Here is a 24801-nt window from a genome sequence, read left to right as displayed (position 1 = left end):
TTTAGTGATGGAATCGATTCTAAGAGCAAAAAGAGTGGCACTCAGCACAGATCCCTGAGGAACACCTTCCTGAATGAAAGTTGTAGAGAGGTCATTTTGGTATTTTACTTGAAACGATCTAGTGTATAGAAAGTTCTGTACAAATATGGGAAGGTTTCCCCGTAGACCGAGAGAATAAAGATCACTAAGTATGCTATGTCGCCAGGTGGTGTCAAAGGCTTTCTGTATATCTATAGTAACCATTACCAGATGCTCGTGTTTAACGAACGCATTGCGAATGGCAAATTCAGCCTTGATCATGAGATCTAAGCATGATTTGTTTTGTCGAAAGCCATGCTGATTATTGCTCACGAGATGTTGTGACTCTATGATCCAGACGAGTCTATTGTGGACAATTTTTTCAAGGATTTTGCTGAGGCAGCTTGACAGAGATATAGGTCTATAGTTATGAGGATTGGTTGGATCTTTTCCAGGCTTCAGGAACGCCAAAACAATAGAGTGGTGCCAAGAAGCTGGATAAGTTTTTTCTAAAAAAATACGGTTGTAAAAGACCAGGAGGAGGCGCAAAGCTTTGTCATCAAGATGTTGCAGCATGATATAATAGATCCCATCTGGTCCGGCGGCACCATTACGAGCTGTTTTAATGGCATGCAATAATTCAGAATATTGTAGAGGTTTGTTATATGGCAGAATGAGGGCAGTTTGGAAGTTAACAGAATACCGTTCTCGACTGCTTTTAATTCGTTGGAAAGATGTAGTATAAGCTGATGTTGCTGAGATCTCAGCAAAAGTATTGCCCAAAGCGTTAGCTATATCCGAGGGACTAGTTAAATCTCGCCCATTCCAGGAGAGGACTGGAGAGGGTATGGTTGGAAACTTACCAGAAAGCTGTCTAATTTTTTTCCAGATTAATTTGCTGTCAGTATTTCTGTTAATTGTTGATGCAAAACGGGTCCAGGATTCTTTTTTGGCTTGCCTCTGTATGAAGCGTGCTTTTGCCCTTACTTTCTTATAATTTATCAGATTGGCTGTGATTGGATATTGCCGAAACAAATTCCACGCTTTATTTTTTGTTTTGGTGCATTCCTCATTCCACCAATAATTATAGTGCTTTCGACCTGGTGGATTTGATAATGGTATTGTATCTTTAGCCACGTTTAAGAGATGCGACGTGATGTAATCTGTCACATCATCAATACGGTGGAGACGGATTTTTTTCTCATCGAAAGAGATTGTTGACTGAAATTTTGCCCAGTTTGCTCTTGTAAATTTCCATTTCCTGCAGGGTTTAGTTAAAGGAGTCTGTGCTATCAATACCTTGCATACGATTGGGAAGTGATCACTGCCCATAGGATCGTTTATAACATACCACTCTATGGTCGGGACCAGTACTGGAGAATGGAAAGATCTATTGCTGAAGTATGTCCAGTTGGGAGCTGAATGTGAGTGTGCGTGCCAGTATTCAGTATGGTGAGGTTTAGTGCATCTAAAAGTCTTTCAATGAGTCGACCACGTGTATCCAATTTAGAAGCACCCCCATAGGGGGTTGTGCCCATTAAAGTCCCCTAATATACAGAGAGGTGGAGGTATCTGTATGAGGAAGTCTTCAAGTTCTTTTAAACAATAAGTATGGTTTGGCTGTAAATAGATTGAGACTAGTGTTATTGCAATATGGAGAGTTATACGAACCGCAACAGCTTCTATTTCAGTTCGAAGTGGGATATGCTTAGTTGGGATCTTTGAATTTATCAGGATTGCTACACCACCGTGGGCAGTATTTGCTGTATTGCGATCTCTTCGATAAAGGCAGTAGTTCTTTATCGATGGAGAAATTTGCGAGGTTAAGTAAGTTTCTTGGAGACAGAGAGCAACTGGAGAATACTGGTTAATTAGATTATGGATATCATCTGTGTTGCAACGAAAGCCTCTGCAGTTCCATTGTACAATGAAGGCCATTATTTGTATTTAATTGTTTGAGATGTATCTGACTGCTTTTTGAAGGTGACTGGTTTATGACGTTCCAATTTTTGTTTGTCTTTTTTTAGGAAAACTGGCCGACCAGTGTCCATTTCTTCTTCTTCGGCATGAATTTCTAATATTGGATCTTCCGGTAGAGAAGGAGATGTCGCTGGTATTGTAAGAGGAGTGTTACTTGCCTGATCTGAATGCTTGGGGTTACTGGACTGCTGCTGAGAGAGGACAGCTCGAGCCCAGTCAGAGATTGATATGTTTGAGGGGACGGTAACTTCAGTTTGGGTGGATACTGTTTGTTGTTTTTGTGCAACATTTGCATAGGTACGTTTGGGCATGGTAGGAGCAATTATTTTCCTTGCTTCTTGAAAGCTTACCTTGTTCTCAACCTTATATTTAACAATTTGTTTCTCAGATTTCCATCTCTCACAAGTTCTAGAATATGCAGGATGGTTACCTTTACAGTTGGGACATGTCTTTTCTGTCGCCAAACATTCAGACTGAGTATGATCGGAAGATCCACAGTTTGGACAAACTGGGTTTCCTCTACATGTTGTCTGAGAGTGACCATACTTTTGGCACTTGTAGCATCACAAGGGATTGGGTATATACGGGCGAACACGGCAAAGTAGATAGCCAGCTTTTACTGTTGATGGTAGGTTTGGGAATTAAATGTAAGAATGATATTCCTGGTAGGCATAAGGTTATTGTCTTTTTTAATCATGATTCTTCTTGATGCAATAACATTTTGATCCTGAAGTTCTTGGGTTAATTCATCCTCTGTCACGTTCAACAAATCCCAACTAGAAATCACACCTTTGGATGTATTTAAGGTAGCATGGATATCCCAGTTTATTTGCTGGGATACCAATTTAATTGGTATCCCAGCAAAATTTGAAAGTTGTAAGAGTTTCTCTGAATGTCTACTTTTTGTTGTTTCTAAAAGAAGGTCTCCAGATTGCAGCCTTCTCACAGTCTTCAGAGATCCTGCAATACTCTCCAGGTGTTTCTGGATGAGGAAAGGAGATAATTTGCTGAGAGGTTGTTCTGAAAGTGAATGTAAAATTAAAAAGGAAGGAAACTCTTTGGTTGTTGAATTTGTTTTCAACCTCTTGGGTTGTGAAATGTCATAATCAATTTCAGTATGTGGCCGAGAGCTTGTCGGCTCTAAAGATGGATAATCATTTTGCTCCATCTTTGCTCCTTTTCGCCCTTGGCAGATGAGCCTTTCTGCCAAGGTTTCCGGCCCCGCCACGGGGAGGCAGGAGCAGTGCCTGGTGTGACCAAGCGAGAAGTAGTAGGGGGTTAGTAATAAGAATATGAAAAAAGAAAGGTGGCTTGCCTTTCTTGCTCTGTACAGGTACTTTTGTAGCAAGAGCAGTTATAAAATAAATAGATTACTTAACGAGAGGAACGCAAAAGAACTATACAGGGTGTTTCAGTTAAACGTTTCAGAACTTCTAAGAGGGGTAGGGTACATCCTGACAACTCGAAATCATATAGCAATGTGGGGTCGGAAATGCTTTCCTGAAGCGGTGTTGTACACAGAAGCACCATAAAAAGAAAAGAGACCGTAAGTGAGAAATCGTTTTAATAATATATGAAAAGAAGCAAAAGGTACATGGATTAAAGTAAGTGTTCAAAGTTTCTTCAACCTCGTATTGCTTTCGCACAGTGGTACCTTGGAAAATGTGCTACAAATCCCCTTTTTCCTGCTGAAGTGTTGTTTTCCGATGAGGCATCCTTCACAAGGGAAGGAATTTTCAACACGCATAATGACCATATCTGGGCGGTCGAGAACCCGCATGCAATACGACGTCGTGCAGCACAGATTCGATTTTCGGTCAATGTATGGGCCAGTATTATGGGAGATCACCTCATCGGACCTTACCTGTTACCGTGTCGTCTAACCGGACCTATCTACTTGATCTTTCTGCAGCAAGTATTGCCACAACTTTTGAGAGATGAACAGATTTCTGCATCGACGCAACAGACAATGTGGTTCCAACACGATGGAGCCCCTGTCCATTATAGCGGAGATGTTCGTAACTACCTGGATGTCACATTTGGTCAACAGTGGATTGGACGTGGTGGTCCCGTGCGTTGGCCTGCTCGGTCACCCGACCTATCATGTCTTGATTTTTATTTCTGGGGTCATATGAAATCGCTAGTTTATGACACCCCTGTTGACAATGCTGAGGAGCTGGTTGCAAGAATCGCAGTAGCTGCCGAAGAAATTCGAAATTCGCCTGGAGTATTCCAGAATGTTCGGATGTCCATGCGTCGGAGATGTGAGGCGTGCATTGTAGCCCGTGGAAGAAACTTCGAACACTTACTTTAATCCATGTACCTTTTGCTTCTTTTCATGTATTATTAAAACGATTTCTCACTTACGGTCTCTTTTCTTTATGGTGCTTCTGTGTACAACACCGCTTCAGGAAAGCATTTCCAACCCCACATTGCTATATGATTTTGAGTTGTCAGGATGTACCCTACCCCTCTTAGAAGTTCTGAAACGTTTAACTGAAACACCCTGTATATCACTTTTGTAAATCGCACTATAAGGCACAGATAAATCGCTCCGTCACAACCGCTTGGCACCCGGGGCCAACTTCCTGAGCTTCACCAAACTTTTCCGTTGAATTTGTAAATAAGCTAGTATGATGGGTAAATAAGCTAGTATGATGGGTAAATAAGCTAGTATATCACCAATGGATCAACACTGATGAAATCCGTACTGGCGATCATTGATCAGATGGAAAGTTTCTAGATAGTTTAAGATTTGGCAGTTAATTGATTTCCCCATTATTTTAGAAAGTGTAAAAGTAAGTGCAATGGAATGATAATTGGACAGGAGTGATTTGCCGCCCTTTTTAGGAACTGGTTGGATATGAGCAAATTTCCAAGCAGAAGGGAAAATGCCTTTGGAATAAGAAAGTGAAAAAGGTGACACAGAACAGAGGTAAGTTCTGGAGTACAGGTTTTGAGAACAAGTAAAAAAATACCATCACGATCTGGAGCTTACTTAGCACCAAGATTGTTCAAATCCTTCCGACATCCTTTTGACAGAAGACCATAGAAAGCATTGAATGGAGTGTACTGGGAATGGTAGGTGGTGGTTTACTAAGATCCTCAATATACAAGCCGGAAGAAAAGTAGGATGCTAGTGGCAATATCTATCTGAACCATCTAGTTTTGACAGAAATGAGAATAGAGATGGGGAAAAGTTGCAGCCAATATCTTTGGCAAGAGACCAGAATGCTCGACTACCATTTGGACTAGAAGCAAGTTTTCTACTCTTAGACTGTTCGAAATCTAGTTTGGACTCTTAAATGAGGTTGCACTATATGGTGAATACATGTTTTATAACTGTTGCGAGCTTTGGTCTAGGCAGAAAATGAACCTGGAAATTTGTATACAAGCCAATTATGGTATGCAACAATTTTATCTTGAATAGCCTTGAGCACATTTATTGGAAAACCAAGGTTTAAGTAAAGGATGAGATTTTAGGGTGGAGCAGTAGAATAAAGGATTTCATCCCTAAAAAAAAAAATTCCACTTATACGATCTGAGCAAACATTTACATCACAAGATTTGAAACAGTAATCTGACCAAAGAAAAGAAGGAAATAAATTAGAATTAGCAATGGCCACATGATACAAGGAAGCCTATGGTTTATGCTGCTCCAGACAGAAAAAAAAAAAAAAAAAAAAAAAAAAGAGTATAAAATAATAATAAGAAGAAAACTAAAAAAATTCAATAATTAATAAAAGCAAAGGAAACAGATAACCTATGCGTTTCCCTTCCCTCCTCCCGTAGGTAATTATCCAGCTGACCTTTGAATATCTCCAGCCTCTGTCGGCCTCTACCATCCATGTAGGTAAATTATTCCAGCAACTTATAAATGGCTGGCTAAAATAATGGCTAAAATAAAATAAAATGGCTGGCTAAAATAAAACTTTCTGCAATCAAGTCTAAACATCTCCCCCATAACTTGAATTTATGGTCCCTAGTTCTAGAATCATTTATACTGGCGTGCAAAATTTAATGGCCAACACTATTTCTAAAGGTTACTACCACAAAATCAAACAAAACAGCCTGTGCCAATATGCATAACTGTGGCTGTTCAGTAGAAAGCTGGTGCACATGCAAAAATTTGAATTGTGATGAGAGGGCTCACATAAACAGATAAAAGCAGCAGTTCAGCAAATTACTGAATGGTGAGCACGATTGTTACAGACGTTCGATTGGATTCATACAGTGCTACAGACAATGAAATGGCCAGTAGACAACATCTGGATTACTTTATCTGGTGTCGAATAATTGGGAAGCTTGAGGAAGGTCGAAGTGCGAGGAGTGTGGCTGCAGAGTTCGGTATCACCCTTAGCATCATCTCATGTGCATGGTCAGCCTTTAGAATGACAGGTACAGCTGTTCAAAGGAACAGTGGTGGTCATCCAAGAAAAACAATGCCCAATGATGACGCTATATACTCCTACAGGCAAAGAGGGACTGACACCAGACAGCGGATCCATTGAAAACCAGCTGCACACGACACAGGATATTGCAGTTTACTGTGGCCAGGTGACTCCACAAAGGTGGACTGTTTGCCCGATGGCCAGTACGCTGTGTCCCTTTAACACCTCCCCACCATTTACAGTGGTGTATCGAACACAAGGACCGGACAGCAGTGCAATGGGGTAAGGTATTCTTTACTGATGGGAGTAGATTCAGTCTCAGCAGCGATTCTGGACATCAGCTAATCTGGCGAGAGGTTGGCACACGGTACCACTCTGCAAACATCACTGAAAGGGATCGATATGGCAGTCAAGGTGTTGTCGTCTGGGGAGGTATTATCTTGGATGGACGTACACAACTCCAGATATTGGAAGGCGGTACTGTAACCGGTGCATGCTACTGTACTGAGGTAATCCTTCCCCATGTGCATCTGTTCCAAGGTGCCATTGACCCTGAGTTCGTGTTTATGGATGATAATTCCACACCCATCGCATTGCAGCTGTTGATAAGCTTTTGGAAAGTGAAGACATTGTTTGTATGAATTGGCCTGCCCATTCCTCCTCATGTAAATCCCATTGAACACATATGGAATGCTCTAGGGAGAAGCCTAGCGGCACATCTACACCCACCAGAAAATGTTCACCAGCTGAAGATGGCACTCACAGAGGAATGGACGATGTTACTGCAAGAACTTATCAATAACATTGTTCTAACTATGGACAGGCAGTGCAAAGCCTGCATCGACATTAGGGGTGGCATATCTCCTACTGAGGACCACCTCTTCCCTTTGTTCCATCTTTGGCAGTGATGCATCTATATCATGGCAGCCAGTGCTATGTTGCAATTTTTGAATCAAGTCCCTCTGTACTGTTTTGTTTCCTTCATCATTTCTGTACCTCACGAGGTTCCTTTGGTATGGTTTTCCCATATCCAGGCCACTGGAAAAAACTTATTATTTTTTTTTATAAGTCAAAAGTTTTTCTAGTGATAACATGGGTTACCACTAGAAATTCCATTAAATCAAGTAGTGGCATAGTACTAGAGCAGCGGTTCCGAAACTGGGGTCTACAGACCCCTGGGTGTCCGTAGACTAATTCCAGGGGATCCATGAAATGACCCTCTGGAAATGGTCAAATTATTCAATCTATGTATAGCAGATTGCTGATAAATAAAGTTATTATTATATATTTATGTTATAATAAGAATAAAGTTGAGTTTTTTTAAACAAAAAACTTTGAATTTTCTTTTCAGAAACCCAGTGTTCATACTTATATAACATGCGCACAGAGACATATATATATATATAGGGCGGTCCATGAACTTTTTTTCATTTTTGAAGGGGTCCGTAGATTTCAATAGTTTGGGAACCACTGTACTAGAGGATAAGCATCATCTACCACATAGTTAGCATTGTAAGGATAAATTAATTACGTTACATGGTTATTCTAATAAGTGTTACAGAAAGTGGAAGTAGAAATAAGTAAATAATAAAAAAATTTCAGGAATAAGGAAATAAAAAAAATTATGCACTCACCCTGCCTTGTTGGTGATGGTGTAGCTCTGTGCTTAAAGTGCCCACTAGAGGGCCTACTCAAACGTTTTTCGGCTTCTGATCGTAATGGCCTATGAGGTGTTAACTGAAAAAAAAAAAAAAAAAACTGATTAAATTAATTACTTTTCATTTCATTTAATAAATAAATATTGGTTTATTAAGGCTACTGCTATACAAATTTTCTATAAGAACAAGTATGAATATACAACTGTAAAATGTTAACAGCAAGAAAGTCAGTGCAACAAGCTGTTCTTCAGGAGACACATGAAAAAGGAAAAAAAGCTAACATCTAGATATTACAGATAATCTTAAATGTGATATTTATTATTAAAAATATAATATACATATATCAGTAATGGAAAGATGGCTGAGACATGGGGAAGAGGATAGCCATCAAGGCATATTCAACAACAAAGATGATATGGTGTCATTTAAGCTGAAACGAGAATTTGCTTCAAGTTATAAAAAAAAAGATTTACTATAGTGTGTAACTGTTTTAGATGATGTTTAGTATTATGTGCTCTGTGTGTTTCTTGCCTGATATGCAATGTGACCTGCTGATACTGTATTAAGAAAACTGATTTAAGTTTAAGCAGTATTTCAGAGAATGCAGCTCTGTGCTTTTCTTGCAAAATTCTGAAATCATAATGGGCTGCTGAAATGAGGGTCTTGAAATGTGGCAAATCCATAGCTCCAGCATGTTGACGAAGTGTAAAGCAATAAAGCTGCTTTGGAGGAGATGTTTGGAGAACCAAGTCATGTTAATGAGGTGGGTATATATACTGTTATGCATTATACACTAAAATTTCAAAAATTCATAAAATATATTTCCCTAAACCCAACTTTAACATTAATGCCTTATGAATAGTCAAAAAAATGGAACAAATTATATGCCAAAAGAACTAATCTTTTGGCATATAATTTTGGCATATAACTTTGACCCCTTTGTTTTGCTGCTCTAGTCTGAAGCATGATTTCTGTTTAAATTCAATTTAATTTGAGAATACAGGCAATCCCCCGTATAACATGGTACTTCTACAACACTGTTTCGCTCGAACATGATTGATAAATTGCAGCAATCCTATCATAACATGGTAATTATATAACAAGGCTAGAAAAATGCGGTAAACCTCGCATACCTCAGGGGCTAACATCTGGTGATTATGGGTTTGGCACACCCAAGGTTCTGAGCTGGATATTATCATTCTTCTTTTTCTTGGTGATTCCCTTCTGCTTCTGTCTCTCTCTGGGTAATTCAGCAAATTTTTTTTTTTTTGGCTGGTGCACCATTAGTCTCAGGCTTCTTTGCACCATACAGCTAATAATAATAATAACACAGTATTTTTGAGCTTTTGTGAAAGGAAACTATTATGCTGGATGTAATTTTTCAACATTTCCATTTTTTGTGAATCCCCACTGTTGACTCACAAAAAAAACATTATTGGGAAATCCCCGACTTGTGCTTGTCTGAGACCATTAAAAATTGTAACTTTGAAGCATGCAGTTCAAGACTTTTAAAACTTTTGTAAGGTTATTTTGGTTTTTATTTGATCGTTTATAAATTTTTCTGGGTATGTATTACTAAACTTTGTTCTTAAGAACTGTATTGGAATAATTTCTTTGTTGTGAATTAAATTTCAGCCCTGAATTATGCCTAAGCAATGTAAAAGAGCATTACTGAAAAGAAACTTCATTTCTCTAGAATCAAAGATATAAATTTTGGATCAACTTAAAAAAGGGGAAAAGGTATCGTACGTTGCAAAACATTTAAATTTCAATGAAGCAACAATCTGGACCATAAATAAAAATGAACATAAAATTAGAACCACACCTGCTGCAGGATTTTTAATTTCTGCAAACATGACAGCTCGTCCCCAAGATCCTAAGCAAAGCAGAAAAAAATGGATCCCATTATATGGTAATGTAATTAAACAAATGGCACTAAAAATTTATAACCATTTAAAAGAAAATGAAGAATCTTCTGTTAACCCAGAGTTTGTTGCCAGTAAAAGTTGGCTTGAGCAATTTAAAAACTGCTTCTCATAACATAGCATAAAAATCAAGGGGAAAGTGCATTGGCTGGTAGTGACGCTGCCAAGAAGTATGCAAAGGAATTTCAAAAAATTATTGAAGGGCACAGATACCAAATCAAGTTTTCAATACCGATGAGAGAGGACTTTGGTGGAAAAAAATACCTAACAGAACATTTATATCAAAAAAAGAGAAAATTGCACCTGTTTTTAAGGCATTAAAATATCGGGTAACGTTAACTAGTAATAGAGGCATGTGATGCAAGAAAGCAAGTGTATGAGCTTACGTATCATCGGCAAAAAAAAAAAAAAAAAAAAAAACTATTTCACACAACCTTTCCCTCTAAACGTTTGTCCAGTTCCTCCTTGAATTTATTAAAGCTATCAACTTCCACAAGAACAGATGGAAGTTTGTTCCAGCAATTAACCACCTGCTGGCTAAAGGCAAATTTCAGCACATATATTTTACAACTGTCTTTCCTCAACTTGAATTTATGCCCCCTCAGGTTCGTAATCTGAGAAAGAGAAAGAATCCCATCAGAATTGAGCATGCTTAACCCATTCAAGGCCTTATACACCTCAATCAGATCACCTCATAGGTGTCTAGTCTCCAGCTGCTGCAATTTGCAGAACTTAAGCCTTTCTTGGTAAGAGCATCCCTTCGTTCCTCTCAACAATCTTGTTGCCTTTCTCTGTACATGCTCAAGCAACTCTACATCCTTCCTAAAATGAGGCCCCCTCCAGACCTGTATGCAGTACTCAAGGGATGGCCTGACCTGATTTATACAAAAGGATAACACCTCCTTTTCCCTACTAGCAAAATTCCTGTATTGACAAACAAAACTGACAAACAGAGAGGGTGCTCTGGTCGTGGAAGAGAACAGGTGGTGGATTTTTGACTGCTGTAAAGGGATAAGTATATTTCATAGTTTTACTGTATTTTTCATTAATTAACATACTACATTGTGTTTTAGAAAGATATTAAATAGGTTTAGTAGCGTTTGTTAGTTTCTTATTTTGAATTTAACTAGAGATTTTTGGAAGTTATGACTCCTGGTGTTGGCACCAATATTGTTGAACTAGCCGCCATATGTAATCGATAAGAAATAGTGCAATGTATATATGTCTCGAACTGATAGTGTAAGGTATAACATAATACAAAGCACAGTATTAGGAATCTGTTAACTTAGTATAGTATTATCAATTAATTAAAAATATTTATTAATCTCATTAAATTCCATTGTTAATTAAACTGTATTTAAACAGAAATCATGACCACATTAGAGCTGCGAAACAAAGATCACAGACTAGCGAGAGTGCTGTGACTCATGGGAGAAACAAAGGGAGCGATTCTCCAATGCATCACAGTCTCAAAAAATGTGCAAAATGTGAAATGTTTGCAGACATTTTGGGAACAGGACATGATCTAGCCAAGGAGGATGTCTTTGTATGTGTGCTAGGTGCCTGGAGTGCCAAGAAATTAGACGCCAACTCAGCTTTTTAACAGGCGTCTATGAGAGTTTGAGGTGTAGGGTAGATGCCCTTGATTAAATTAATCTGAAGACCCATCAAGCTCTCAGCTGCCCAGCTCAACGGCAGAGCTGACTAATGTGCATCAGGCAACACAGAGGCAATCCCAAGGCAGAATGCACAGATCCCAAAGCATTCTTATTGTTGGTGACTTTATTATCAGGGAGATGGGGAATATATTATGCAAGATGGATTGGTGGAACAGGACCAGAGTATGTCTGCCAGGTGCAAAAATTAATGACGTTGTAGAGGCGGTATCATCTTTTAAAGGCACAAAAGGTGACATTGTTGTACACGTTGGAACTAATGACATTACAAGTGGGATCTGCAGATTTATTCAACAAGTACAGGTCAATGTTGAAAAAAAAAAAGTTGCAAGTTAGAGTTGAATGTGAAAGTGTCTGCAATTCTGCACAGAAATGATAGGAGGAAGTATATGAGAGCCTTGTCGATCAATTCAGCCCTGGAGAGATTGTGCAAGGCTCAAGGGGTAGAATTTTTTTCAGCATGGTCTGTGCTTGTTGACAGGAGAGACTGCTTCTACAGGGATGGGGTACACTTAAATAGAAAGGGTGCAAGAATAGTTGCTGATGCTATAGAGGGAGTGTTAGGTGGGTTGGAAAACTGCTAGCTTGGGGAAATACACAGACTAAAAGGTTAACAGTGGCCGCAGGCAGATTCAAAAGTGATTCTTGCACTGCTTCGATTAGAATGAGCAGCAGCATTTAAAAGCAATGGAGATTTCCAGGCCTATTGGGAGTCATAGTGGAACAAATAAATGCATGGGCTGTGTTAGGATAACTAAGAGTAGAAACAGGTGCAGTTATACTTGCATGTACACCAATGCTAGGAGTATAGTTAATAAATTTGATGAGCATGAAGTGCTAGACAAGACATCAAAGGCAGATACTGTTTGAATATCAGAGACGTGGTGTCAAACAGATATAAGAAGTGCAGAATTGGAATTTGGGGGTACAATGTGTACAGAAAGGATAGACAGAACAGGAATGGAGGAGGGGGTTATGCTATTATTTAAGAAACACATAAAATATAAGGAAGTGCATCCACTTGATATTGTTGGACAATGCAATACTGAGTCTGTTTGGTGTGACATAAGCACTGGGAAAGGAATAATGAGAGTAGGTGTGGATTATAGGCCTAATGAATCTGATGAGTATAATGAGCAATTGGGCAGAGAAATAGAGTGGGCCAGTAAATCAGAATGTCTTATAATGGGAGATTTTAACTTTCCAGATATTGACTGGAACTTGTGCTTTGGTCACACGCACACTAGCAAGACTTTTTTGGATATATTGGATGACTGTTTTCTACAGCAGCATATTCGAGAGGCAACCAGAGGGAGTAACACTCTTGATCTGATTATCAGTAGTGATTATTCATGCATTAAGAATTTGCAGATAAAGGAACCACTGGGTGACAGCGATCACAATGTACTGATATGGGAATTACTTAAAAATGTAAATACTAGGGGCTCATATCTGGTGAGTATGGGCTTGGCACACCCAGGGTCCTGAGCTGGATATCATCATTCTTCTCTTTCTTGGTGATTCTCCTTCTACCCCTCTCTCTCTCTCTCTCTCTCTCTCTCAGTGTAATTCAGAATTTTTTTTTTTTTTTTCTTTGGCTGGTGCAGCATAAGCCTCAGGCTTCCTTGCACCATATGGCTGATAATAATAATAATAAAGGGAAGGGCTTTTGCTTTCATAAAGGTGACTACAGGGGTCTCAGACAGTTTTAAATTCTGTACAGTGGGATGAACTGATGTTGTTACCAACATTGAATTCTAAATAGGAAGCCTTCAGGGACTTAATCTTGGAAGTTACTAGGTTTTCATCCAACTAAGAAATATTGTTCAAGGTTAAGGCCTAAGTGGATGTCTGATGAATTAATTAGCCTCGTGGCAGAGAAAAAAAATGAATGGGATGCATATAAATTATAATGTGACACAGAAGCCTATGGCAGATATAAGCTTGTCTCTAATCAAGACACAAAGGGGGTTAGGCAGGCGAAGGCAGATTACGAGAAATCTTTGGCAAAGGATGCAAAAAAAACAGCAAAGAGATTTTTACTTAAGTAAATTCTAGAAGGAAAGGAATGAATCAAATTGGACTGCATATGGGTAATAATAACCCATGAGAAATGTACCATGTGGTACTACACTCGGGGAAATTGAAAGTGAAAAAGACCTGAGGGTAATTGTGCAGTCAAATATGAAGTTTGTTGAGCAGTGCAGATGGGCAGCCAGGGCAGGTCATGGAGTCTTGTCAATGATATATAGGAACTTTGCTAACAGGGAGGCGATTATCCTGTTGTACAAGGCAATGGTCAGGCCACATTTAGAGTGCTGTGTACAAGTCTGGAGGCCTCATTTTAGGAAGGATGTAGAGTGGCTAGAACGAGTACAGAGAAGGCTAACAAGATTGATGAGAGGAAGAAAGGCTTAAGTTCTGCAAATTGCAGTGCCTGGAGAGTAGGCACCTGTGAGGTGATCTGACTGAGGTGTATAAGGCCTTGAATGGGTTGATCAAGCTGAATGTTGATGGGATTCTTCCTCTTCCTCAGATTAAGAACCTGAGGGGGCATAGATTCCAATTGAGGAAAGACAGTTTTAGAATAGATGTGCGGAAATTTGCCTTTAGCCAGCGGGTGGCTGATTGGTGGAACAGACTTCAATCTTTTGTTGTGGAAGTTGATAGCCTAAATAAATTTAAGGCTGAGCTGGAAAGGCATTTGGAACGAATGGAGGGGTGAAATGGGAGGGTTTTTTTTTTTTTTTTTTGGCTGATGCTGCATAAGCTTGCTTTCTAGCATCATATGCCTCTACTAATGCTAATGCTGACAATACCCCATGACCTGTTCTGGCAGCTTGTCTTCATTGCTCAGAAAACTTCATATCTGACTGCACAATCACTACTAGGTATTTTTCATTTTCTACTACTCCAATTGTAGTAACACACAGTTGGTACATTCCTCTGGGGTTACTTCTACCCATTTGCAGTACTTTGCATTTGTCAATGTTAAACTTCAGTTGCCACTTCCCAGCCCATCTGCACAAATTTTCTGGATACTGTTGCAGTAGCACACTGCCATTATTGTCATTAACAATCCTGCCAACCTTTGTATCATCTGAAAACTTCGACACTAAGCCTGATATACTTTCAATATCAATGATAAATATACAAAACAACAGTGGGCTCCCCACTAATAATGTTATTCCGCAAAGAGCAGTGGCCATTGATCACCTTCACTTTGCCCTCTTTTCACACTCAACCACCCTTGTACCCATTGTAGCAACTTACCCTTAATACCATACTGCTTCAATTTGTACAGTATTGTTCCATGTTCAACAGTATCAAAAGCTTTCCGGAAATTCAAGAATATGATAACAAAATTATTTTTTGCATCTAGTTCCTTTGTAGCCACAATAGTATCCAATCAAATTTGTCAGACAAAACTTTCCCTTAACGAACCCATGCTCTGTCTGAATTATTACTGCTGTCTTGTCTAGATGATCCTCCAATGCTTCTTTAACCAGTGACTCCATTATTTTGCCTGGAACAAAAGTCAAACTAACAGGTCTGTAATTATTCGTGACATGCTTTGATCCCTACCCCCCCTTTGTGAATTGAAGATAAATTTGCACATCTCCAGTCCATGTGGACTTCCCCTGAGTCCAAGGATGCTCTCATACTTATGGCTAAGGGTTTGCTTACTTCCTCTGCCATCTCCTTTAATATAACTGGAATGATCCCATCCACTCCAGGTGCCTTTCTTATGTTTCACTTCAACATTACTCCTTCAATTTGCCCTCAGTTATTACAAAATCATTAAGCACCCTGTTACAGTTTGATAAACTGTCCAGCATTTTCTTCTCTTATTAACTCCTCATGTGTGAATGTAGATGCAAAATACTCATTCAGATTATCAGCTATCTGAGCAGGATCACAACAGTCCAACCACTGATATCAAGTGGACCAATCTGATTCATCCTCTTCCTTTTATAGTTTATATAAATAAAGAAGTCCTTGCTGTTTTTCTCAGCATCCTTTGCCAAGAACATTTATCGTAATCTGCCTTTGCTTGCCTAATCTCCTTTGTGACTTGATTACAGACTAGCTTATATCTGCCATAGGTTTCTGAGTCACCTAATAATTTACATGTATCCCATGCATTTTTTTTCTGCCACTAGTCTCATTAGTTCATCTGACCTCCATTTAGGCCTAAATCTTGAACAATATTTCTTAATCGAATCAAAAGCCTAGTAGCTTCCATGATTAGTTTCTTGAATGCTTCCAAAGAAAGAGAAGAATGATGATATCCAGCTCAGGACCCTGGATATCATTATTCTTCTCTTTCTTGGTGATTCTCTTCTACTTCTCTCTCTCTCTCTCTCTCTCTCTCTCTCAGGGTAATTCGGCAATTTTTATTTAGCTGGCCTCAGTCTTCCTTGCACTATACGGCTAGAAATAATAATAATAATAATCAGTCAGTCCCACTGTAGCCACCTTTACGGAAGCAAAAACCCTTCCCTTCACCCCTGATGGTAGTTATATCTTTAAATTGTTGTTGTGTTGGAATTTAACGACACATAGACTGCTAGTGCCATATTGTGTCTTTCTAATGTTAATAGGAAATATCTTTAAGTAAATCCCAAATTAGTACACTGAGATCACTGCCACCTAGTGGTTCCTTTATCTGCAAATTCTTAATGCACGAATAATCACTGCTGATAACTAGATCAAGAGTATTACCGCTATCTGTTTGCCTCTCGAACATGCTGCTACAGAAAACAATCATTCAATTAATCCACAAAAGTCTTGCTAGTGTGCGATTGACCAATCCACAAGTACCAATCAATATCCGGGAAGTAAAAATCCCCCATTATAACACAATCTGATTTACTGGCCCATTCTAAGAAAACAACAGTGGGCCCAACTCCGAACCCTGCGGGACTCCACTAATAACATTAGTCCATGAAGAGCAGCATCCATTGATTACAACTCTGTGTTTTTGCATTTGTCAATTAAGAAGTCACTTTTACTCATTAGAGTCATTAGGCCTACTCACGTGCAGTAATGGATCAGGTGATTACATGATAAAAACCTATGCTAGTTTATAGATCCTCTAATCCTTGTGCAATGAAAGATGTAAATAACAACTTGCTACCAGCGTATGGGGCTTAGAGGGGAACAGGTATCCTGTGTGTTATCAGACACTCAGCCTAAAACACTGATGGATCCAATATCTCTCTATTACAGAAGATTTAGGAGAAGTCCGGTTGGCCTGCTTCCACAAAATCCACTCATGCACACCTTCTCGATGGTAAGCCCTGTTACGTCACTTAGGTGGCAACGAACTTGTAGACTGGTTCTCTTCAAGACGCCTGGTCAGCGTGAAGAGGAAAAGACCAAACCCTCGAGCATATGACAGCACGACAAAACAAATGGCCCTCAGACCCCAGCAGCTTTCACTCCCCCTCTTACGGCAGCGAGAGGATCAGAGTGGAAGCAGAGGGTGCTAAGAATCTCTGGGTACGATCAGGCTGCCATGCACGGAAACTGAACTTGGCCTGTTATAACGTAAGATCACTCATCGGTGAAGACAGGATATTAGAGCTGGAAAAGGAATTAGAAAATGTGAATTGGAATATCATCAGTTTGGCTGAAACAAGAAGAAGAAATGAATCACTTATAAGTTTATCAAGTGGAAATCTACTATAAACCAATGGAAACAGTGAAAGGAGTGAAGGCGGAGTTGGGTTTCTGGTCCATAAAGATTTAAAAAGCAACATTTTGGAATTCAAAAGTACATCACCAAGGGTGTCTAGACTAATACTCAAAATATCTATGAGGTACAAGCTAAAGGTTATAATGATTTATGCATCAACATCGAGCCACGATGATGAAGAGGTTGAAGAAATGTACACTGAAATTGAGTGTCTTCTAGATGAGCAGAAAACCCACTACACTATTATTATGGGGGACTTCAATGCTAAGGTTGGAAAAAGACAAAACAGTGCAGAAAGGAGAACTATAGGAAATTTTGGAATTGGTGAAAGAAATGAAAGAGGCAAAAGACTTGTGGAATTTTCAGAATCTCAAGGATTGTCAGTAATGAACACTTTTTTTCAAGAAAAGGGTGAACAGAAAGTGGACATGGAAGAGTCCAAATAAATTAACAACTAATGAAATCGACTTCATCCTCACTAACAGAAGATATATTGTGAATGATGTTACTGTCCTGAATAATGTAAATGTTGGAAGTGATCACAGAATGGTAAGATGTACACTTGATATAGATGTAGGAAAGGAAAGGAAAAAACTGACTCAAGTAAATAATACAAAGGTCTTTGAGAAAACAGAAGAGGAGTAAAAGCAGTATGAACTGGAACTTAAGAACAAGTTTGAGCTTCTGCAGACTGCTCAGGACCAAGACGTCGACGAGGAATATTACAACTTTCTGAAAGTGATAAAGCCCAAGAAACCTATAGGGAAAAAGAAATCCAAAGAAGAAAAAAATTAGTCAAGAAACACTTGTTATGATGAACCGAAGGCAAAAAATGAAGAGCAAGATAAACACTGACAAGGAAAAAATTGAGTATACTGAGTTATGCAAAACCATTAGAAAAAGACTCAGAGAGGACATAAGAAGATTTAACACAAGAAAGGTAGAACAAGCATTAAGGGAAAACAAAGGATTTAAATCAGCAGCCAAGAGCAGTAATGCAGAAAGACAAATGATACTGAAACTGAAGGATAGCGATGGTGTATTTATAAACAGCAGAGAAGGAATAATTCAAATAGCAGAAGACTTCTAAAGAGAATTATACAAGGAGTGAGGGAATGATGCCAGCAGTGGGGAAGATGGATTGCAAATTAGCAACACATACGACATATCCGATATTCTTCCTGATGAGGTAGCAAGGCTCTTCACAAAGTGCATTAGAAAAGGTGTGATGCCTAAGCAGTGGAATAATGCAATCATAGTTTTGCATAAGAAAGGAGATAAATCAGAAATTGGAAATTATAGACCAATTAGCTTGTTATCCCACATCTACAAGTTGTTCACAAGGGTCATTACTAACAGATTAGAAAGAATACTTGATGAGAATCAACCAAAAGAGCAAGCTGGCTTTAGGACAGGATTCTCAACTATGGATCACCTTCATGTAATATCACAGCTAATGGAGAAAGCAAATGAATATAAAACACCATTATGCCTGGCATTTGTGGATTATGAAAAGGCATTTGACTCCATACGGCATAAGGCAATGTTTCGGGCACTGGAAAAACAAGGCATAGATACCCCACATATTATGATTTTGAATAAAATATATGAGAGTGCTACCTCCTTTATTAGACTAGACAAAGGCAGTAGGAAATTTAAAATCGAGAAATGAGTTCGACAAGGAGACACAATATCTCCGAAGCTGTTTACTGCTGCCCTTGAGGAAGCTTTCAGAAGAATAGACTGGTCGCAGAAAGTAGTCAATGTGAATGGAGAGTACCTAAACCATTTACGATTTGCAGATGACATCGTGGTCATAAGCTTGATTTGATTTTGATTTGGTAGTTGTTGGCGCATCGGCTTCTGTGGCCATATTGCACCTCCCAAGGTTTTTGCAGTACTTTGATCCAAGCCCGAGGCGGGAATCGAACCCGCGACCTTTGGGTTGCCGGGCAGGTACTTTACCCGCTCGGCTAGCCCGGTCGGCGTGGTCATAAGCCACAATCCCAAAGAATTAGAGGAAAACCTTAATCAGTTATGCACAGTTAATAAGGATTTTGGACTAAAGATGAATATGGCTAAAACAAAAGTAATGATGAACAAGTATGCCACAGAAAGGGAAATAATGATTGGAGGAGCAGTAATTGAAAAGGTGGAGTCATATACTTATCTGGGACAAGTTATTAGCTGTAATAATGATAAATGGCTGGAAGTCAAGAGAAGAATAAATTTTGGATGGATAGCATTCAGGAAATATAGTCACATACTGAAGAGCAATATCCCAGTTTGTCTGAAATGTAAAATAATGAACCAACGTATACTCCCCACCATGACTTAAGGAAGTGAAACTTGGGTACTCACCAAAAGAATGGAAGAGAAGCTGAGAACTACACAGCGAAGAATGGAATGAATTATATTGGGAATTAGACTGTTAGATAAGAAGAGAAACACATGGATTAGGCAGCAATCTCAAGTAAAGGACATTCTTATCAAAACTAAAGAACTAAAATGGTCTTGGGCAGGACACATAGCTCGAAGACATGATGACAGATGGACTAAGAAAATAACAGAATGGTACCCAAGAGGAGCTAGAAGAAAACCTGGAAGACAAAGGCGGAGATGGATAGATGAAATTCATGAGTTTTTGAGTAGTAAATGGATGGCCAGTGCTCAAAACAGAAGGAACTGGAAAGTTGCTGGAGAGGCCTTCATCCTGCAGTGGATTGAAAATGGCTGATAATGATGATGACCAGCGTATTGGAAAGCAAATAAAAAAGCTTGGGAACTGCCAATTTATTTAAAGAATGGTTTCTAAATTGTTTTGTGGCAGCTGTGAAAAACTATTTAAAGGGTAAAAATCTAGATTTCAAAGTTTTATAACTATTGGATAATGCAAATTACAATTTTTTTTTTAAAGATTTACTGATTTTTTAAAGAAAACAGAGGATATATGAAATCTAGATGCTGCAGAAGAAAGTTCAGAAACTGAAGATATTTTGAAACAGAGAAAATGTTCTCATTTGATTGTGCTTAGCAGCCATAAAGAGGAAGAAAATTAAATGAATTTTTCGTTTCTGACATATATTATACGCATCACAGTCTGTAAGATGTTTGTTCATTTTTAACAAAAATCAAGTTTCCGATTGTTATAAAAAAAATGGTGTATTTTTGTTAAATTTTGGAATGTAACCTCTCACTTTTGTACTGGTTCTTAGGCTCGTATAACACGGTTTCATACTATTATAAACTATTTATTTATTTTATTTATTTATTTAATAGATACCTAAATAAAAGTATAAAAGTATCGGTAAGGGTTTCCACGTGTTTCAACTCCGCTACCGTTTGTAATTTTCCCGCCTTTGTGATACGATAGTTATATACCGTACTAGATAGCGTTAGTTGAACTTCGTTAGCGTTAAATTGTATGTTTAAATAAATACATATAATGACTTAGATTACAAACGTAATATAAATAATTATATTTAACATAATTAATTATAATTAATTAATAAATTAATAGAATCATGACTCAGACCAGAGCAGCAAAGCAAAAGGCTCAAGCTAATGGAAGTGCTGTGGCTCAGAGCAGAACTGAGGGGGGCAGTTGTCCTCTGACTCACAGCCTTATAAAATGCACTGTTTGCTTGATGTTTGCAGAGCAATCGGGTACGGGACATGATACTCCCAAGGGGGGATGTCTTTGTGTGTGCGCGATGCAAGGAGTGTATCGATATCAGGCAACAACTCGGCATTCTTGTGGGCCTATATGAGAGCTTGAAGGACAGGGTGGATGCCCTCGAAGAAACTAAATTGAGGGGCCCATCAAGCTCTCAGCTGCCCACATCAAAGCCAGAGCTTGCACTTGGGCATCGCGTGACACAGAGGCAACCCCCAAGGCAGAATGCGCTGGTCCCGAAGGAACTAGTAGTTGTTGGTGACTCTATTGTCAGGGAAACGGGGAACATGCTTTGTAAAAAAGATAGGTGGAACAGGACCAGGGTATGTCTGCCAGGGGCAAAGGTTGATGACGTTGTAAAGCGAATATCATCTTTTAAGGGCACAAAAGGTGATATAGTTGTACACGTTGGCACTAATAATATTAAGAGTAGGAGACCGGCAGAATTACTTAACAAGTACAGGTCACTGTTGAACAAAAGCCGAGAATTAGGGTTGAATTTGAAAGTGTCTGCAACTCTGATACACTAAAATAACATGTAGACTAATATAAGTCTAGATCAGGGTTTCTCAACCGGAGTTCCGCAAGATGTCACTAGGACAACTTTGATTACCAGCTGATGTAAAACCTGTTGATTAATAGCTTTCATTGTAAAGACAGACTTTTTTGTGTCCCTTGTTGCACTAGTGCAGTGACTCAGAAGATTGTAATTCTTCGTCACTAACCTCATGAGAACTGTCCGTGGGCCTAGGCCTGGAATCCTCCTCTTCCATCTGACACGTGTCTTCAAAAATCGCCACATTGGACCATCAGACATGTTTGTAAAACACAAACTCTTAATAAAATATAAAATGAAATATAAAATAAATGAGAAAATTACAAAAACTTCACAATACAATTCACTTCTAACCTATACAATCCACATTTTTCAACGTTTGTTTGTTATTTGGAGCATTAGCAACTAAGGCCATATTGCTCAGGGGATATGCAGTGGTCATTTCCTGACCTTTCTGCATCCTCCATATTTGGTGGTCACGGGCTCGAACCCCAGTCGAATCAAGAAGCGTGTGCTACGCACTGCTGCTGCTCCTGCCCACCTGGCTACGGAGGGACCCTTTCAATGTTTCCAACAACAGCAGTTGGGGGAGGTAATTCGGGACAGAGAAGCTGACATTATCAGCCTAACCCCCTTCCATGCAATACAGTTCATCAATTATCAACGGACTCCCCTACCTTGCATCAAAATCTGAGAATGGACTATACCAAATGAACAATGGTCCTACTGCTCACTGCCATAGGAAGCTGGAAAACCTCTAAAGAAATTGCTAATGGGGCTGCTTGGTCACTGTCCATCACTGCGACACGCAGTGCGCAAAGTTCAAAAAATTATGTTTATTATTATATTTTTTTAATTACGATCTCTTGCGGAACTCCTAGTGACATCTTGCGGAACTCCGGTTGAGAAACCCTGATCTAGACTAATATTAGTCTACATGTTATTTTAGTGTATCAGAGTTTTTCTCAATTGGTTGGACCAAACTATTTTAAGATTGTATATAATAGAAATAATATAATTTTCTTACTGTGTTTTATGAACCACAGTAATCATTTGTTATTAATGTAAGAGAAATGCTCCAAACTGCTATTCTGGTGCTTTCTGGTTGAAAGATGGAGCTATGTTAAATTTTGGATTCAGATTTCTAAAAGATGGTAGGTATGATGATGATGAATTTATTGTTAGTTGATATCTTCAAGTGAATTTAAAGAAAGTGCCTCGTTTTGTAATTAGCATTAGTAGAGGCATATGATGCAAGAAAGCAAGCTTATGCAGCATCAGCCAAAAAAAAAAAAAAAAAAACCTTCCACTTCACCCCTCCGTTCGTTCGAAATACCTGTCCAGCTGAGCCTTAAATTTATTTAGGCTATCAACCTCCACAACAAGGGATGGAAGTCTGTTCCATCAACCAACTACCTGCTGGCTAAAGGCAAATTTCCGCACATATATCCTACATCTGTCTTTCCTCAATTTTAATTTATGCCCTCTCAGGTGATTATTCTGAGCAAGAGGAAGTATCCCATCAGCACTGAGCATGCTCATACCATTCAAGGCTTTATACACCTCTATCAGGCCACCTCGCCGGTGCCTAGTCTCCAGACACTGTAATTTGCAAAACTTAAGCCTTTCTTCGTAAGAGCAACCCTTTGTTCCATTCACTAATCTTGTTGCCCTTCTCTGTACTCGTTCCAGCAGCTCTACATCCTTCTTGAAATGAGGCCTCCAGACCTATTTTGCCTATTGCTAATAGGCAAAATAGGTCTGGTACTCAATGCATCAATCTCATATTCTGTGTGTGCCCACAATATGAGACTGATGAGTTGCCTCAGTACTGCCCTACTCTAAATAAAAAACACAGCTCCAACAAAAGAAAGTATAGTGCTATTTATTTAAATCATATGCTGTTACCCAGAGACAGCAGTTTCAATACTATTAGGGGTCTCATTGGTGGGTAACTATGTATGCAAAGACTTGAACAACCCAGTTATTAAGTATGCTCACAATATGTAAGGTGCCAGGTGGTACAAAAATAACTAAATTTTTGCATGAAAAAATAATATCCTCACTTCATTTATATAGTAGTTAAAAAATTCAAATGAATTTAGGATAAGAGCAGTATGTGAAACTGGGGCATACACTTTAAGTAAATAACAATATACTTCCTTGGAGAGTTGCTTTTCATTATAGTGTAATGCTGAGGCAACTTGTTGAGAAGCGTCTCCACAAAATGAGACTGATATGTTTGTAATTAAAAAATTCAAATGAAATGCTATCATAGTAGGAAAAATATATATGCTATATTTCATTAGCAAAGTAATATCATCTGGCAGCTTTTAATTTTTTACATATCAGGAAAATTGAAATAATAATTTATTGAAAAATAAGTCTCATACCTGCTCATTAAGTTCAATAACAGGTCCTTCTGACTTATTTGGTGGCAATATGTCATACCATTGTGACTGGGACTGATTCTCCGGATGAGAAATAAGCGAAGTTCCTGAACTTCTACGTAACGTAAGAGTTCCACTGTCACGATTCTTTTTATTTGCACTTTTATTAGAAGCAGGAGAGGATGGTTTTACCCATACAGAGTGAGCTCTATTGCCTGGTGACATTTTGGTGGGTGTAGAAGGAATGCTAAAGAGAATACATAAAGAGTGGATATAAAATTTTCATCTAAATTTAATGTTTGTGGATATATCCAAAAAAGGTGTAATCTTTGATTTAAAAAAAAAAAAAAATTTGAAAAGAATGGTTAAAAAAAAAAAAAAATCCAAAGAAAGTCATTTCAGAAGAATAAATGGTCTTATATTACAGTTAGACACACTGAACTAATTAGCTATTAAGATGTTAGTATCATAAGCTTCCTCCCTAATCACAGATGGAATTTGTGACTAGGCTTTTCATACCAACTAGGAAATACTGTTCAAGATTCAGACCTAAATGGATGTCAGATGAACTTATGAGGTGTGTGGTAGAGAATAAAAATGTGTGGGATGCATATAAATTAACATTTGACACAGAAGCCTATGGCAGATATAAGCTAGTGTGTAATCACATCACAAAGGAGTAGGGCTTACAACACCGGGATCCCAGTAATTTTTTTCTATTATTCAAATACTGGATTGATACAAAAATACCAGTTTCTCGGTACTAATTTAAAAAATAATTGTTTATGATTTAATCATATAAAGGTAATTATATAACCACCAACCAAAAA

At 38.6% G+C, this 24801-nt stretch overlaps 1 protein-coding gene across 1 annotated transcript in view; it reads right to left on the bottom strand.

Moving 5' to 3' along the window:
- mbc (dedicator of cytokinesis protein myoblast city) overlaps nucleotides 1-24801 on the bottom strand; it is a 966604-nt gene that overhangs the window by 31056 nt on the left and 910747 nt on the right. The window contains exons 38-39 of the mRNA XM_090373417.1: nucleotides 23975-24218; nucleotides 8024-8126 (exon numbers count right to left, since the gene is read on the bottom strand). Of these exons, the coding sequence (XP_090229543.1) occupies nucleotides 8024-8126; nucleotides 23975-24218 (347 nt within the window). The remainder of the gene's footprint in view (nucleotides 1-8023; nucleotides 8127-23974; nucleotides 24219-24801) is intronic.

Source organism: Mastigoproctus giganteus, chromosome 5 (genome assembly GCF_048544385.1).
Source record: "Mastigoproctus giganteus isolate SK-2022 chromosome 5, ASM4854438v1, whole genome shotgun sequence".
Taxonomy (NCBI): domain Eukaryota; kingdom Metazoa; phylum Arthropoda; class Arachnida; order Uropygi; family Thelyphonidae; genus Mastigoproctus; species Mastigoproctus giganteus.
The sequence above is the reverse complement of the archived record's forward strand: the minus strand, read 5'-3'. Positions and strand labels throughout refer to the sequence as shown.